This window comes from Dreissena polymorpha, chromosome 16, assembly GCF_020536995.1.
Source record: "Dreissena polymorpha isolate Duluth1 chromosome 16, UMN_Dpol_1.0, whole genome shotgun sequence".
In the NCBI taxonomy this organism is placed as follows: domain Eukaryota; kingdom Metazoa; phylum Mollusca; class Bivalvia; order Myida; family Dreissenidae; genus Dreissena; species Dreissena polymorpha.
Genome location: NC_068370.1, coordinates 25089149 through 25107169, shown reverse-complemented (window position 1 = coordinate 25107169; position 18021 = coordinate 25089149). Strand labels below are relative to the sequence as shown.

At 35.0% G+C, this 18021-nt stretch overlaps 2 protein-coding genes across 2 annotated transcripts; both read right to left on the bottom strand.

Annotated features, from left to right (window-relative positions):
• Positions 1-1457: 1457 nt before the first annotated feature.
• LOC127862262 (keratin-associated protein 21-1-like) lies at positions 1458-10846 on the bottom strand. Its single transcript, XM_052401328.1, has 3 exons — positions 10815-10846; positions 1800-2366; positions 1458-1582 (listed from the first exon to the last, which is right to left on the bottom strand). The coding sequence occupies exons 2-3, from the start codon at positions 2356-2358 to the stop codon at positions 1563-1565; spliced, it is 579 nt and encodes a 192-aa protein (XP_052257288.1). The 5' UTR covers positions 2359-2366; positions 10815-10846; the 3' UTR covers positions 1458-1562.
• A 2848-nt stretch (positions 10847-13694) lies between these two features.
• On the bottom strand, positions 13695-15142 carry LOC127862263 (keratin-associated protein 19-2-like). The gene is made up of 3 exons (XM_052401329.1): positions 15105-15142; positions 14037-14495; positions 13695-13819 (listed from the first exon to the last, which is right to left on the bottom strand). The coding sequence occupies exons 2-3, from the start codon at positions 14485-14487 to the stop codon at positions 13800-13802; spliced, it is 471 nt and encodes a 156-aa protein (XP_052257289.1). The 5' UTR covers positions 14488-14495; positions 15105-15142; the 3' UTR covers positions 13695-13799.
• Between the last annotated feature and the right edge of the window lie 2879 nt (positions 15143-18021).

The following is an 18021-nucleotide window of genomic DNA, read 5'->3' as shown; positions in this document are numbered from 1 at the left end:
ATGTTAAACGTAGCACGCAATCTTACTGATGACTACTGCGGGTGTGGGAGGTACACTATCCCATATTTTCATATATTTTTACAAACGATTTTCCTTCTTATGACTTTAAAATAAGCCTTAAAACAATATTTGATTGGCAACGGGGTTTAGTCATTTGGAATTCATTTGAAGTACCTGATTTGTTTAAAGATCTGCACTATATAATTTATATAGTCGGTGTTTTCCCAATGGCTGTCCGAATAAAGCAGTGCTTGTTAAACGCGCTTCTAACTTAATAAACCGTTTTTCAATTTTGAATCGCGGCACAGCATGTGAGTTTGGTGTGTATGCTACATGCTACATTTCCTCATCGTAATCGGACTTGTAAACCCTATCAAAATTGAAAACTTGATGGATGGAAAATTATTTTAAATTTGGTCTTACTTTCGTGGTGTAATAAACCAATTAGACAGAAAAGCTGGGACAAACTATAGGTCCGCAAATTACTAGTATTCAGTTTCGGGCGCGAAAGGACCTCATAAACATTTAAATGCACACGTGTCGCCGGTGTTTGACCGTTAGATTGGTCCTTGCTAGGTATGGTAACATATTTCACAACGGGATTGGTATCAAACCATATCCAAACAAGTGATAAAATATAGTGGAATTACTTGATAAATCAGAAACCATTTGGGTTAGAATTTATTATATACTATACGTTTGTCATTAAATGCAAAATAATCTATCGCTCTTTAATAGCGTAGAAAGGTAAAACAAAATAATATAAGAAAACTATTCTTGTTTGTATTCAAACATGACATATTAATCATTTATGTAAATAAACACTGGAAAAAACGCTTTAATAATAACTGAGTAAACTCGTCGTCGAATATAATATGCTTACCATTTTAATATCAACGGGAGAGTACAACGCTTGACACCGTTTTAAAAACTGGTGCGACGAAACGAGTTGCGCCCCTCTTCGTACCAAGATTCGTGTGTGTGTGTGTGTGTGTGTGTGGAGGGGGGGGGGGCTCTTAAGTTCTGCGTCCAACTTATCCGTGTACAGTTTTTATTAAGTGGCCTGTGTAAACTATTAGTTTTAGTAACATACAACTATAATATTACAGTGGACTATTATTTAAATGAGCGTCATACTGCCAACATTAACGCCTTCTACATGTATTTGATAATACTTTACTGCGATATTCTTTTATCTATTTTACAGTTTCTGCATTGATTTGGAAAAAAGAAATCTTTTACGATATAAAAATATTCATGCATACTGTTCAGTGTCAGTACATTGTTGGCGAGCTAGAGGCTTTTGACAGTGAACAGTCTTTCGTCAAGAGATAGTTTTTCGGCCAGGACATCATAAAGCATCGGACCGAGATGTGAATTACGTTGTGTGGTGTTATATGTATAATGCAACTCAGTGATTTTCTGATATAAATAAGTAACAACCAATACAAAAATGCATTTGAGTGTATTGCACCGATTGGAATAACAACAATATGGCGAACATATAAGGCAGGTAACGAGTGAATATGCGTTGTCACAGCAACTATTGGAAAGTCGTCTTCTTAATAGTAGCTCTTCTTTCCTGAAAGCAAAATCATGATAAGTGAACACTTGTATGCAAATATACAACTTTATCAGCAATAATTCGTAAAGGTTAAACCACGCACCCAAAATAAAATGTGAAATACAAGAAGTCAGATTCGATCAATCAACGCGCGATATAGCCCGGAAGTTTATTGTCCTTATGTAAACGCTTACGTTAATATACAAGTTATAAAGTGTGCAGCTGGCGCACTTACCGTGTCTATAGCTACCATGGCCATAAAGACTACCGTGGCCGACGTGGTCATAGCCGTAACGCTTGCCATAGAGACCGTTTCCATAGAGACTGTTTCCATAGAGACCGCTTCCATAGAGGCCGTTACCGTAAAGGCCGTATCCGTTGCTGTAGAGGTTGCCGTATCCACCATACAGGTTTCCCAAACCATATCCGTTGCCAAACGTGCTATATCCATTGCTGTACAGTCCGTTGCCATAGATGTTGCCGTAGCCACCATAGCGACTACCATAAAGACCACCGTATCCCCCATAAACACCACCGAAGCTGCTTCCATACAACTGACCCAGGCCGTATCCGTTACCATAGCTTCCATATCCGTTTCCATAAACGCCGTATCCGTTGCCATAGGCGCCATAACCGTTGCCGTAAAGATTTCCATATCCTCCGGACATGCTGCCATAGTTATCATACAGTCTTCCTAACCCATGACCGCCGCCATAATAACTCCTGTATCTAACGTACGCCTGTACTGAAGAAACGGCCAAAACGGCCAACAACAATCCGAACGCAGTATTCATGTTGAGGTCTGCAAAAAAGAATAATAATCAAATAATTATTATCTCACGTAAGAATTACTTGTAAATGCTGTACATGTTACGACCATAGCTTTCATCATAAGCATGAAACATTAAAACACCTTTTAATTTACAGTTTATCACCACTGCAAAAAAACAACAGCAACATCAACAGCACAACAAACAACGGCAACGTATATGGATGTACTTAACACTACTAGTAACATAAAAACAAATAGCTTATTACTACATGCTATATACTGACGCTAGTTCCAGAAGATGTGAAATGACTCATTTAAATCGTGCACTGTTAGTGCTGCTTCGATATATATATATATATATTTGTTATTTGAACCATTCAAACAAAAACAACAGTGAAAGCCCAAACAGAGTACACGTCGTAGAAATGTGTTCATCAGTACCAGAAAAAGCACTTGACTAATTTTTTTGTATATATAAAGTGCTTTAGAAGTTACTTTTTTAGATTTTGTTATTGAAGAAATTATTTATTAGTTATCAATAAATTTTATTTCATTATAAAATACACAATTGAAATACTATCATATTTTTAAAATATTCAAATTAATTTATATAAATATTTTTTTAATTAGTATCTGTGTGGTTATTCCCCCCTCCCTACTTACACTAGAGTAAACTGATTTACCGGTAAGAACGTCTTCTGATTCTGTGGCTAGCAGTCGGAATATGCACACTGCAGTCAACGTTTTACTTATATACTTTTTCACTACCCACAAATTAAGGAAAATGGTCATCAATGAAGCCCACTCATTAGTCAAAATTACCCACAAACCCACAACAATCAACTTACGAACACGGTTATCAACCACTTGGTTAATGACGTCAAAATTATTTGCGAAATCAATGAACAGAGTTCAAAATCTCGGCGGTTTACGAGACATATTACCACCATAATGATTGATAACGTCGACAAAGGACCGAACATTCGTGGAACAAATTCATTATAATTTATTTAAGTGCATATCGTGTGCGCTTTAAATCTGTAAATTGTGTAAAATAAAGCGTTTTTTAATTATCGCTTTATACGTCAGAAGGTTACGTTTGTATGCTTGTAATGCAGCAAAGAATTAACATCATTATGCTTTCTTTATACTTATGAAACGTTTACGTCAGAATAAACTACTCTAACGTATTTTGACTTTGTAAAACAGTCAAACTAGTGTATCAAATATGCGTGGACAACTGTTAAGTCATCGGGATACTCTATTTTTTGCTTTAGCAAACGGTAATTGATATGCTACGTGTTTATAAACCAATTAATTTTACGTTTTTTTTAAACTTATCTGGGAGGAGCCATTTATTTGTCAAAAATGTAAGCGCATTGTTTTTCTGCCGATTGCGCTTGTTTAAATTTAATTATTATTCTTAATGACATAAATCAAGTGCATTTGAATAATAGTAAAGACATCAATACGATATTAGTAAATATTCTTTCGGCGTTGCAGTCTTACCCAGTCTTAATCAGGGACGACACTTTCCGCTTTTATGATAATTTTCGTATAAAAAAGTCTCTTTTTAGCAAAAATCAAGTTAAGGCGGAAAGTGTCGTCCATGATTAGCGGACTGCGCAGGCGAATCTGGGACGGCACTTTACGCCCATTCATTAAACCCCCATTTTCACACAGCACGGCCCATTTAAATGATGAATAACTTGGCTTAAAAAATTAGATTTTCTCCAAAGACACCAAGTACTGGTTATAGGCCCAGGAAACGGACTCGAAAGTGTTTCTACAAGCCTAAGGATTTCGATGCAATCGAGCTAAAATAAATAGGTTTAAACTAAAGATAGTCAACAAGTTTTTTCATAATGAAATTTTACACGCGTTGAAGTCAAAGCAGGACGTTTTCCATTTTGCTTAGTTGAGGTTTTTTTTTAAACAAAAGCGATAACAGGGTGCAGTATAGACGGGGTTTTCAGGGGTTTTCACACGGGCTGGACACATTCAATCTAATCACACCGTTACATTTTTTATTTTTGCAAATATCTTTAGTGCATAAAAGCCTTTTTATAAGAATAAATCATTGAATACATCTGAAATCGTTGACAAAATTTCACTTTTCGTGAAACATAACCTTGTAGTGCAAATCGAATTTTGAACAATAATACAGGCGTATCAAATCAAGTAATTATGATGTATTTCACAATGCCATAAGACGCATTAAAACCTGTTTTTTATGCAATAGTTGAAATCATTAAGAGAAATTGTTTATAAAGTTATTTGAAATAAAGCACCACCAACCGTCGTGTTTAAATCCATTAAAGCTAAAAGTGGAACCCCACAAAGTCACGTTATCCTGCACCCTGGACAATACAGTTATCAATGCGGGCCTACTGGTGGTAAATTTCTGCAACATTTTATTTGCTGTTGATAAAGAACAATCACAATGAAAACATGGTTTAGACAGCTTCGCCGAAAAATCAGAAATGTCGCTAATGTTTCGTTTGTATATGAAAATGTATTCTTATACAATGAACAATGCACTTGACCACGCGTTTGTTATATACATATAATGAAGGAAAGCTGCGTCTTAATGAAACGCTAACATATATTTAAATCGTGAAGATCAAACTGATGTTAAATACATAATATGCCGGAAGACGCGCATAATGTTATCTGATGTAGTATTGTTAATATCTACGTACACATGTCAGTGTGCATTTTGAATATACGTGTAGTGTGCATTTTGAATTTACATGTAGGGTGTATTTTGAATTTACGTGTAGTGTGTATTTTGAATTAACGTGTAGTGTGCATTTTGAATTTACGTGTAGTGTGTATTTTGAATTTACGTGTAGTGTGTATTTTGAATTTACGCGTAGTGTGCACTTTGAAATTACGTGTAGTGTGTATTTTGAATTTACGTGTATTGTGCATTTTGAATTTACATGTAGTGTGCATTTTGAATTAACGTGTAGTGTGCAGTTTGAATTTACATGTAGTGTGCATTTTTAATATACGTGTAGTGTGCATTTTGAATATACGTGTAGTGTGTATTTTGAATATATGTGTAGTGTGCATTTTGAATTTACGTGTAGTGTGCATTTTGAATTTACGTTTAGTGTGTATTTTGATTATACATGTAGTGTGCATTTTGAATATACGTGTAGTGCGCATTTTGAATTTAAGTGTAGTGTGCATTTTGATTATACGTGTAGTGTGCATTTTGAATTTACGTGTAGTGTGTATTTTGAATATACGTGTATTGTGCATTTTGAATTTACATGTAGTGTGCATTTTGAATATACGTATAGTGTGCATTTTGAATTTACGTGCAGTGTGTATTTTAAATGTACGTGTAGTGTGCATTTTGAATTTACGTGTAGTATGCATTTTGAATTTACGTGTAGTGTGCATTTTGAATTTACGTGTAATGTGTATTTTGAACATACGTGTAGTGTGCATTTTGAATTTACGTGAAGTGTGCTTTTTGAATAAACGTGTAGTTTGTATTTTGAATGTACGTGTAGTGTGCATTTTGAATATACGTGTAGTGTGCATTTTGAATATATGTGTAGTGTGCATTTTGAATATACGTGTAGTGTGCATTTTGAATATACGTGTAATGTGCATTTTGAATATACGTGTAGTGTGCATTTTGCATATATGTGTATTGTGCATTTTGAATATACGTGTAGTGTGCATTTTGAATATATGTGTAGTGTACATTTTGAATATACGTGTAGTGTGCATTTTGCATATACGTGTAGTGTGCATTCTGAATATACGTGTAGTGTGCATTTTGAATATACGTGTAGTGTGCATTTTGAATATACGTGTAGTGTGCATTTTGAATTTACATGTTGTGTGCATTTTGAATTTACGTGTAGTGTGCATTTTAAATTGACGTGTAGTGTGCATTTTGAATATACGTGTAGTGTGCATTTTAATATACGTGAAGTGTGCATTTTGAATTTACGTGTATTGTATATTTTGAATATACGTGTAGTGTGCATTTTGCATATACGTGTAGTGTGCATTCTGAATATACGTCTAGTGTGCATTTTGAATATACGTGTAGTGTGCATTTTGAATATACGTGTAGTGTACATTTTGAATATAGGTGTAGTGTGTATTTTATATTTACGTGTAGTGTGCATTTTGAATATACGCGTAGTGTGCATGTTGAATAAACGTGTAGTGTACATTTTGAATTTACGTGTAGTGTGCATTTTGATTATACGTGTAGTGTGCATTTTGATTATACGTGTAGTGTACATTTTAAATATACATGTACATATGTATTATGAATATTTTTTTATATCCTTTACACTCTGCAAATACCAGCATATATAAGTTGATAAAAAGCAAAGGCAATAGGTGATATGTACCATTTATTGGTATACACTGTATAAGCGACTATCATTGGGGATACATAATTGCAATAAATCTTCTGATTTCAGTTAAATAATTTAAAACATAAATGTTCAACCTTTATTTTTCAACTGTTGTTATACGCCACATATCATTTTTAAAGATAATTGTTGATTTATTTCAATATTTGAAGGTTCAATCACATCAGATATATCATTTTAGGTTTATATTCGCAAAAACATTGGAAATAAAACAAATTATTCATTTCTATAAGGAATAATTTCCATCTATTTTTGAATACAAAACGGGTAAGGTTGTTCGCTACCTCGTATCAAGGGACGCTAGCAGGTTGCTAACGCCGAGGTTCTCCGAATTTGCACAGGTGGCATTTTCTGGAATGCTACTTCCTTTTCAGTCAAGACGAAATTCAGTTCAGACAGACTTTAAAGCTTTTGTATAAAATCGCATTTAATCTCAGTCAGCATGAGAGGTAGAGGCGCGCGACGAAAGACAGGGGCGCAGAAGAGGCCGAGGTCGGTAAGCCCGGATGGCAACAGGCTAAACGAAGGGGATAAAGGTAAAAAAGTTATCGATTTTGATCTACTACTTAGAGAGGCCGAGAACAGGAAAAAGAGAGTGCCAAATGGTTCAAGCACCGCTATCGTTACAAGTGAACCCCTTCATGTTAGTGTACCCACTTTTAGTTTGCAGCAGCCGAGCCAGTCAACAATGACCGCCGCGTCGAACATCACAGTAGCGAGCGCGGCCATGCAAAACATCGGGATAGTTTCGGATGACGTAGCGGCCCACATCCCCGATCAGTTAAAAGAACAAATCGGGCAGGGTGAATTTGTTAATTTCGCATTATTGTAAAAAGGGTCCGTAGAGCTCCAAAGTCATATGTCAGGGGCAACACTTTCAGTTTCAGCGGACGGCCGCCTGGTGGCGCAACAATAAGAATGCAAAGACACGATGGTTCGATCGTGAAATTGTCAGACGCATTCATAATCTTCATGTCTGTGTATTTATCTTTTGATCATAACAAATCAAAAACACAAGAATTGTTGAAATATTTTTTAACCATAAGAGAGGCCGCGTACCGCCAGGGTGGGTTGGCTTGGCGCACCTATGACGAGCAGTTCAGGCTCCGTCAGGGCATCTCACCCTCACCCTGGTCGGAAATAAATAATGACCTTTGGTGGCGCTGTATGCTTGTGCAACCCGCAAACGCGCACACATCGGGAACGTTTCTACGCCCCTCACGCGACCAGTACACGTGTAATTATTTTAACCAGGGAAGTTGCCGCCTGCACCCGATTGTATGAACAGTTAAACCGGCGGTTAACCACATACCGGCGGTTAAAAGTCGGTAACATGTTGGTTACTGGTTGGTAAGCGTTTGTATAAAATTTGGTTAGTTATACCGATCGGTTAAAATCCAGTTAAAACATACCCTGCTTCCCCAGGTGGGTAAGTACAAGTAACCGAGAGGTAACTTACACAAAATGGCCGTGGCGCGCGACATTATAAAAGCTTACCATCGACGACCTTCACAATTTCGACGAGTAAACAACAAATTGCAGCGACTGACACTTTATTTGACTTAATTTACAGGGCAATACGATACGTTTTTCTACTTCGGACGACGAATTTAAGGACGCACAGAACGTGTTTCTTATATTCTGTTATGGGTATGCCGTGTGTGATCCGATGCATCTATGGCGCCTATGTTAAAATCATTTCTCCGAGAACAGGGAACAACAAAAGTTCAAACAAAAAAAAAACACGTTCGAACTAGTATCATACCTTTAATAATCCTTTAAAATCCATAAATAATCCATTTAATTCAATAATTGACGAGTTTGCATCTAGGGTCTTTGATAATTATTTTAGCATAGTTAAATAAAGACCCTTATGCCATCATATCATTATATTCAAATGAGAACTCAATAAACTTTCTTCTTCGTCACACGCTACGTCATGTACTCTATGTACATTACTGCTGTTAAAATGAACCGGAGCAGTTAATCAAATGTGTAGTGTTCTGAGAAAAATGGACATAATGCATGTGCTTAAAGTGTCGTCCCATATTAGCCTGTGCAGTTCGCACAGGCTTATCAGGGACGACACTTTCCGCTTTTATGACATTTTTTGTTAAAATGAAGTCCCTTCTTAGCAAAAATCAATTTTTGGCGGAAAGTGTCGTCCCTGATTAGCCTGTGCGAACTTAATAAGCTAATCTGGGACGACACTTTACGCACATGCATTATGCCCAGTTTTCTCAGAACACGACACAAATAATAGCCGTTGGTGAACTCGGTTGCATTTGCAGATTTCTGCATACAAAGATATATTTAAAATTGAACAATGTTTTATTTGTCTATGGTAAATTCCCTTATTGTACAAGAAGGTAAGTAAGTTTATTGTAAACATAAGCCAAATTAGAAGAATAGTCTAGCATGTTACGACGACCATGTATAATTTTTATGTTACATCTAGAACAACTAGAAGAATAGACGTCTTTGTAAGCACTCTCTTGCAGTTTGGAAGCACCAGGGATTCCGCTAAATGATGCAAATCCCGACATCATTATCAATTTGTCCCTGGTCATTTTGATGAACTCATAGTTAAAATTTACACTTTATTTGATTGTGAATTCATTTGTAAATGAATTTGAAAAAAAAAATACATGTCGCTGTTTATAAGCGTGACACTTCGCGCGAAAATTACGTCATTAGAAAATGCATTGTGGACATGTTTTGGTTAAAGTTACCGGTGGTTAAATTCCACTATGCGCGGTTAGGTTACTTTGCGGTATATCGTGTTTATACAATCGAGTTACCTTGAAGGTTACTATACCTGAATAACCGCAAACTTACCAAGGTTTGAATGTTACCGAGCGGTAACTTTAACCAGCGTTTATACAATCGGGTTCCGCCTGGTAAACTGCCGTTTTCCTCACAATTGCTCGCGCTGTCGGGATAACCATCCAGCAATAAACTGTCAGAGCGTAGCGGAAGCTTCGGGAGTCGCCAGGCGCGCAAACACACCGAGGTTCGATGATTCCTTTCGTGGCAGAAATAACCCAAATTCACATAGGTTCGGGCAGCGTCAATTCGGACAAAACCGAGGCAATTTTAGTCGATACACGCAGTAACTGTCAAAACAAAAACATTAAAGACATCGCTCTGTCGCCGGTTAAATTAGACGCGTTACAAAAATTTCTACGAGGGTATGATAATGCGGAAGCAGAGTTTCTTTTTTATGGTTTCAAATACGGATTTTCTTGATTGGTATGATCTTGAAAGCATTTTTGATGTCCATTTTAAATAAGAAACAATGTTTACCCAGACGTTGTATTAACTCAACAGCTATTAATATATCAATTGGAGAGAACTATGATTTATACCGTATTAGTTTCTAGTTAGACGAATAGAGTTGTACCCCTTCATGCCCAGATTATGATTTTATTTGTGAGCGTGAGCAATTTTGCAAGTCAGTCTGCGTTAAGTACGCTAGGAACCGTAACCCGTGACTGCCTGTGTGGATAACTAAAGTAAAAATTTTACAGCTTGTAAGACAACGTTGGCCAGTCTAGTGTTTATCATTGAAATCTGTACATATTGGCTGCATTCAGGGAAAACGGTGCTAAATGCATGTCAAATAAGATTAGCCTGTGCACACTGATTAGCTGTATCAATGATTGGGAAAAAAAACACAACACATCTCGACCAGTGCTTGAAGACACACTCTTTGAATGGGTTGTGGTCATTTCAAACTTGCGAAATAAAAAGCATAATTTTGAAAACTGAGTTGCGTCTAAGATTATACAACAGCGAACAAATTCAGTGCCGTCAGCGCTTTGATTTGAGCCTTTTACTATTGACTCTATCTCAACCGCGTACAGGTTTTGCTGAGTGGTCTGTGTAAAATATAAGTTTAAGTAACAAAACACTCGAATATAACGGTGCACTATAATTTCAATGCTAACATCAGCGCGATAGGCGTACTGAACTAATGCAATATTATTGTATCTAGTTATAATACTTCCAGCTATGAAATGTATATAGTTAAATAATAATAAATTTTCAAAATATTCATGCATACTGTTCAGTGTCAGGTAATTGTTTGCGAACACATGGTTCACGTGGCTGTGTTGGGTTCCCAATAAAACGTTAAGGTTCATGTAGAGGCTTCATTTTGAAAAATGTGGGACCCCAAGCATTGAACTCAAATTTGACTAAAGGAAGATTGCCACATTGAAAATGTATACATATATGCTTTAAAGGATGTTTTTCCTTCAAACTGCTACCAATTTTGTACATCAACGTATCATACCATCCACAAAATCAATCAAAATACAAAGCGATTTTAACACTAAAATATACATTATTTTCAAAAATCTGAATCATGTTTATTCCACGTATTTCGGCGGAAAATTATATAACTAGTGAATAATATCGACATTGACGAGGGCAAGTTACGCTAAAATAGTAAAAAAAAGTTTACATATCTAGAAATATCAAAACTCGAACACATGTCATTTCATCACCATGGGGGCAGCCATTTGTAAATTCATAACATAGAAAGAAACATGCTAAAAACTAACTCATCGCCTAATTGACATTCCAAACGGTTGACGATGACAAATGCATTGGATTGTAATCTTTCCGTTGATGTTTTCAAACTGCACGATCAGACCTCATAAACACTCAAAAGAATAACTATGTAAGAAGCATTTCACCAATGTTTACAATTGTTGTCGAATCACCATACTTATATTATTGCGCATAAAATAGTACGCTTACAGACTGACAGAAAGATCGATACGTAACTCCGTTAAATTCATCACGGTATACTATTCTATTGATAATATATAATAACACATCGCTTTAACAATCTAAAAGGAGAAATAATTCTTTTAAACAAAGTTTTTAATAACGAAAGTGAAAACAACGGAAGTTAGATGGAAATTCTGTGAGATGCACTTTGGCTCCAGAAAAAACAATACAAATAAACTAAAAAAGACGTGTGGGGGACAATTTTCAGCTGGAAAATATTTGAAATAGGGTAAGTGATGATATCTCTACGTGGTCATTTCTGTTATTGAGTGCGATCTCTTGCTGATTAATGTTAATAGTTGTTTTACTAGTTGCGAACCAACTGTCAAAATATGTTTGTGTTTTCTCAGGTATGTGTATACACATACCCGGTTTTCTCACTACTGCACGTGGTTTCGACCGATTTGTTTTGCACGTTTTTCTACGGAGCACAGCGAGGGCCACGCTTTCAAAATGGGTAGAAGTAATCGAAATATAAAATCAATCGGTTTGCCAATTTCTTTATAATTCTTTACGATTTTATATGTCGTCTGCAATCTATTTCAATTTTAGATGGTTTAAATTTGCAATTTGGTTGAGAGGTAAATAACAAAATTGTTAAGCCTTTGAAAAAGAATTGTGACTCTCACTATCCACCATACCTGGATTTTTAAAAAGTAGTTACGTTTTAGTTATTTTTAGAACTTTGTTTAGGAAATTTATCCAAAATAGGCAGTTGAATAAAAACTCATTTGTTGTTTTATGACAATAATTTTCTGTGAAATGTTGCTAACTTGACCTTGTATATGTATATAGCTTTGTATTTATTCAACTTAAGGTAGTGCATATCCTTCCTAACTTTAGATTGAGATTTTGTAAATTAGTGTAAAAATGTATTGGTTTTAAACCAAAATATGAATAATGCACACAAATATTGAATGTCAAAAATGTGTTTATGTTATTCTATCCGTCTTTAGCTTTAAAATGATATATAGTTTGACCATATTGTACCACATTGAATGAAGAAAAACCAAAGCGAATTTTTAATGAATTTTATCCCCCCCATGAACCTTAAAGGGATCTTTTCACGCTTTGGTAAATTGACAAAATTGAAAAAAGTTGTTTCAGATTCGCAAATTTTCGTTTTAGTTAAGATATTTGTGAGGAAACAGTAATACTGAACATTTACCATGGTCTAATATAGCCATTATATGCATCTTTTGACGATTTTAAAACCTAAAAATTATAAAGCGTTGCAACGCGAAACGATTGAATAATTTGGAGAGTTCTGTTTTTGTCGTTAAATTTTGTGAAACTACGAAGATTGCTTATATAAGGTATAAAATACGTTCATTCTGTGTACGCGGCGGAATAGCTCAGTAGGCTAAAGCGTTTTTACTTCAGGACTCTGGCAGGACTCCAGGGGTCACTGGTTCGAAACCTGGTCTGGGCAATGTTCTTTTCCTTTTTTTAAATTTTATTCTTGATTTTTTACTGGAGCTTTTACGATCCAATGTTTACATTTATCGATATAAAACATTTAATGAATAAGTTAAAAAAATGCAAAAATCTGTGAAAAGGCCCCTTTAATGGAATTAAACACAACGGGGAGCGCTGTTTTTCGTTCCAAATACATTTTAAAAAAATCTTAAGAATTTCAACTAGCGCATAAAAGACAGATTTTTAAACTGCTTGTGGCAATGTGAAATACCTCAGAATTATTTTATTTAATAAGCACGTGTTCTTGTTTAAAAATTCCATGTATGCTGCACGATTATGTTTCACGCAACGTGAACTTTTTTCACCGATTTCATATGTATTAAAGGATGTATTCTATGTATATCGACACAGTCTGCAAGAAAAACTGTATTTTATGTACTAAAGATTGTTGCAAAGGTATTTATATCAATAACTTAACATATTTTCAAAAATAAAGTTCTTAAATGTGTTTTTACATTCTATACAGCCCGTGTGTAAATCCCTGAAAACCCTGTTGATTCACCCTGAACAAGGTATCATGAAAAATGGTCTTTTGTCAAGATATAAGCTTATCGTATTGCATCAGACCGTAAACACGTGAAGGTACGGACTACGTGTGTGATGTTTTATATGTTTAATGCCCTTCAGAGAATATCTTATATACAAAAGAAAATAACCAATGCACATTTGCATTTTAATTTATTGCACCTATTGGAATTACAACAATATGGCAAATACATGAGAGAGGTATAGTAGTTTGCGTTGTCAGATCAACTATTGGCGAGTGGTCTGCTTAATAGTAGCTCTTCTTTCCTGAAAGCAAAATCACCATAAGTAAATACTTGTATGCAAATATACAACTTAAGCAGTAATAAATTGAAAAGGCAAAATCACACAACAAAATAAAAATGTGAAATAAAATGTGTCAGATTCGATCATGCAACGCGCGATATACACGGAGGCTTATTGTCCTTATGTAAAAGCTTACGTTAACATATAAGTAATTAAAGTGACCAGCTGACGCACTTACCGTGTCTATAGCTACCATGGCCATAAAGACTACCGTGGCCGACGTGTCCATAGTCGTAACGATTGCCATAGAGACCGTTGCCATAGAGACCGTTGCCATAGAGTCCGAATCCGTTACCGTAAAGGCCATATCCGTTGTTGTAGAGGTTGCCGTATCCACCATAGCTGCTGCCATAGAGACCGTCGTATCCACCATACAGGTTTCCTAAACCATATCCCTTGCCATACGAGCTATATCCGTTGCCATAGAGTCCATATCCGTTGCCATAGAGATTACCGTAGCCACCATAGCGACTACCGTAAAGATTGCCATATCCTCCGTACATGCTTCCATAGTTACCGTACAGTCTTCCTAACCCATGACTGCCGCCATAATAACTCCTGTATCTCACGAACGCCTGGACTGAAGAAACGGCCAAAACGGCCAAGAGAAATCCACACGCAGTATTCATGTTGAGGTCTGCACAAAAGAACATGATAAACAAATAACAATTATCGCACAATAACTTAAGATTTGCTATTTAAATCATTTAAATCTTATCAATTTTACAACCATAGCCTTCATCAGAAGTAAATTTTTAAACATGAACACTGGACATGGAAAGACCAAGTAAATAACTATTTATCACACATGCAAAAACTACAACAAAAACAACAAAACAAGCAAAGGCAAATTATATGGATGTTTCAAGCATAGATGTTATTAGTAACAAAACAATTTATTAACTATTACTTAATAGCCTATAAAAACGCTAGTTTCAGCGCGCAAGCGAAATCACTAATCTCGAGTTTTATCATGGCATGCACTGTTAGAGCTGATACAAAATACATATTGGTTCACAGAGCCATCAAAACAAAAGAAAACATAATACACGTCTAATCAAACAGGCACAGTAATATATAAATGTACTCAATTAGTTTTTCTGCACATATTAAGAACTTAAGCAATTATGTCTGTTGGATTACGTTATGATAAAGATTTAACGTATACTTGACATACAATAATATATGTTAAAAATTCACAACTATTTTTCTTTAAATATTTAGTTGTTTTCGTTTCCCTACTTACATTAAGGTAAACTGGTTTTGAAACGCCTTCTGCTTCTGTGGCTCTTAAGGAACTATAAAATCTGTTTTCGACGTATTACTTATATACTATTCCCTACCCACAAATTAAGGAAAATGGTAATCAATAAAGTCCACTCATTAGTCAAAATTACCACAATCCCACAACAATCAATATAAACACTGGGTCCATTACGTCACAATCGTTTGCGAAATAAATGAGCATCATTTATAGTTGCGGTTACTGACAATATATACGACCACTAATATGTGGGTATACGGTTTTTACGCAAAGGACCGAAAATTCGTGCAATGATTCGTCATAATTAATCAATTTGTTAGTCGATTGTGTAATATAACAAGTATATAAATTAGCGTTTTTAATTATCGCTTTGTACGTCTTCACCGCATTAGGTAACGTCGGTTTGCTTACAATGCGGTTGTGAATTACTTAATTACGATTCATTAATACATTGACATGTTGACGACAGAATAAATTACAGTAAGAAAGCTAGTCTTTTGTGTGGAATATGAAAACCGTAAAGTCATTGTAACACTTCATCATCATTATTTAAGACAATAGATACTTTATATGTTACTTTATTTTAGATCTTTGTTTGTTATTACACCGAGGCATGTTTTTTTTTATTAAAGATTTAAGAAGGAACCACTTAACATACATTTTAGAGGATTTTTTCCTACACTTTTTTCTAGTTTGAATTTAATTTACACTCGTAATAGCATACATCGAGCGAGTTTTGCATTATAATAAATACATCAACAGGATTTTAGTTAACATGTTTTTTTAATTTGATGTATTTGATGATTCAATTACATCAGAATTATCAATGCATATTAATACTCGCGAAGAACATTTCAGATAAGATTTAAGTGTCAAGTTTTCTTTCGTTTGGTTAAGGGATAATGTTGTCAAATCCTTGTTATTGACTACTCTATCCAAAACTGGTTTTAAATATGTTTGTAAAATGTTCTTAAACGTTGGCTCTTTTAAAACTATCTATTCATTGGAAATAATTTTGTTAAGTATCTTACATGTGTAGTCTTTTTCATGTATAGTTCATTAATGTGCGACCAAAGATATATATTTGCTGATAATGCAAACTAATTGAACTGAAATATTTGTAAATTTTTGACGAGTCACACAACAACGGACGAAGTAAGTTTACAGTTTTTTAAATGACAGTTTATATCGTTATGTAACTTTCGTGTTTTTTTTCTTATGGCATAACTATTTGGTGTGTTAATTATTTAAGCATTATGTCTACATGTGAAGCGTATTTAAACGCATGATACATACATTTAGATATCGCAAAATTGATTGTTTACAGAAATGTTTACCTTCGATATTTTTACCGCTGATGTTCATTTCTATTAGATCTAGTAAAAATATTAGTAACACGAATCTTTTACATGTAAGTATGAATAAATAATGGATTTAAACGGGTTTAAAGTTGCACGCGTTTATACTTATATATAACAGCCATGGTCACTTTATCATTATGCGATTGTTATTTTGCCACGTTGGATAAAACAAATAACTGAAATAATCAGGTTCACTACAATTATATATGACCGTGCTCTGTGAAAAAGGGGGTTAATGCATGTGCGTAAAGTGTCGTCCCAGATTAGCATGTGCAGTCCGCACAGGCTGGTCAGGGACGACACTTTCCGCTTTATGATATTCTTTGTTTTAGAAAAGTCTCTTCTTAGCGGACTGCACAGGCTAATCTGCCACGACACTTTACGAACATGCATTAAACCCCTTTTTCACAGAACACGGCTAAGTTATTTAATGCCTCACCCATGAGCAGACATTTACCTAAACTATTAACATACATATAGTCAGTCCATGATATGTGTTTAATGTACCGATTAAAGACAAAACAAACCATGGTCGTTCATGTTTTTGATTCATGAATTGATCCGGGATATGGTTTAATTTTGTTTTGGTTCTGAGAAGAAATGCACAAGGATCCAAATGTCATCACTGAATCATATCACCCTGACCTATTAATTCCAATGTTTAGCAATCCTAATACCATCGATACGTGATTGATTTAATTACACCGAATAGCCATAAAATTAACTCTCTTAACTGATATACAAGCAGATTCAAATGGTTAAAGATAAATACCTCCTGATTATCTTTTAAATTATTATGTGCTACACTCGGATAGGTGCGGTTATGTATATGAGATATTTATAATGTTATATAATACTAAGTCCATCTTGTTTTTATTATTCTTAAAGTTAGTTATTCAATTATTATCTATAAAGCTGATATGCCGCATGTTTATAGGATAAACAAGTGCGCAATTGTTGGTTTAGTTTGTTGATATTACGACAATATTCCAACAATAACAACACAATTGCAAATCAAAGTACTGACAGTACTGGTGTGTAGATCCTTTTAAAGAGGATGGATATAAAAGCAGCAATTAAAGTTTATCTACATCACCATAACTATGTATGCGGGTATGAAAATTTTGGGTACGAAAAAATTTGGGTACGAAAATTTTGGGTACGAACAAATTATGCCCAAAATTTTTTAGGTACGATAAAAAAATTGGGATAGAAAAAAATTGGGTACGAACAAAATGGCTTCGAACAATTTTTGGTACGAAAAAAAAGGGGGAATACGGGGGGTAGTACCCGTGGGGAACTTGACACAGAAACTTGGAGGCGGGTTACATTCTCGATAAAATCTAACAAGAAATATCTTTAAAAAGATATACGGCGTTGATGTTGTAATGTTTGCGACTAGTGAAAGGAGATGGAATGAAGCGACCATGTATTTTAATGAAGGTAGTGAGTGATAATAAGATAATATATTTTGATGTATTAACAAATATATACATTAAAAAACAAGAATAGGTGAAATTGTATGTTTTATTGTCAAT

Excerpts from the sequence above, each read along its gene's own strand:
- LOC127862262 (XM_052401328.1), bottom strand. The coding sequence starts at position 2,358 with ATGAATACTGCGTTCGGATTGTTGTTGGCCGTTTTGGCCGTTTCTTCA. Across the intron at positions 1,583-1,799 it reads CCATGGTAGCTATAGACACG|GAAAGAAGAGCTACTATTAA; the intron begins GTAAGTGCGCCA and ends TTTTGCTTTCAG.
- LOC127862263 (XM_052401329.1), bottom strand. The coding sequence starts at position 14,487 with ATGAATACTGCGTGTGGATTTCTCTTGGCCGTTTTGGCCGTTTCTTCA. Across the intron at positions 13,820-14,036 it reads CCATGGTAGCTATAGACACG|GAAAGAAGAGCTACTATTAA; the intron begins GTAAGTGCGTCA and ends TTTTGCTTTCAG.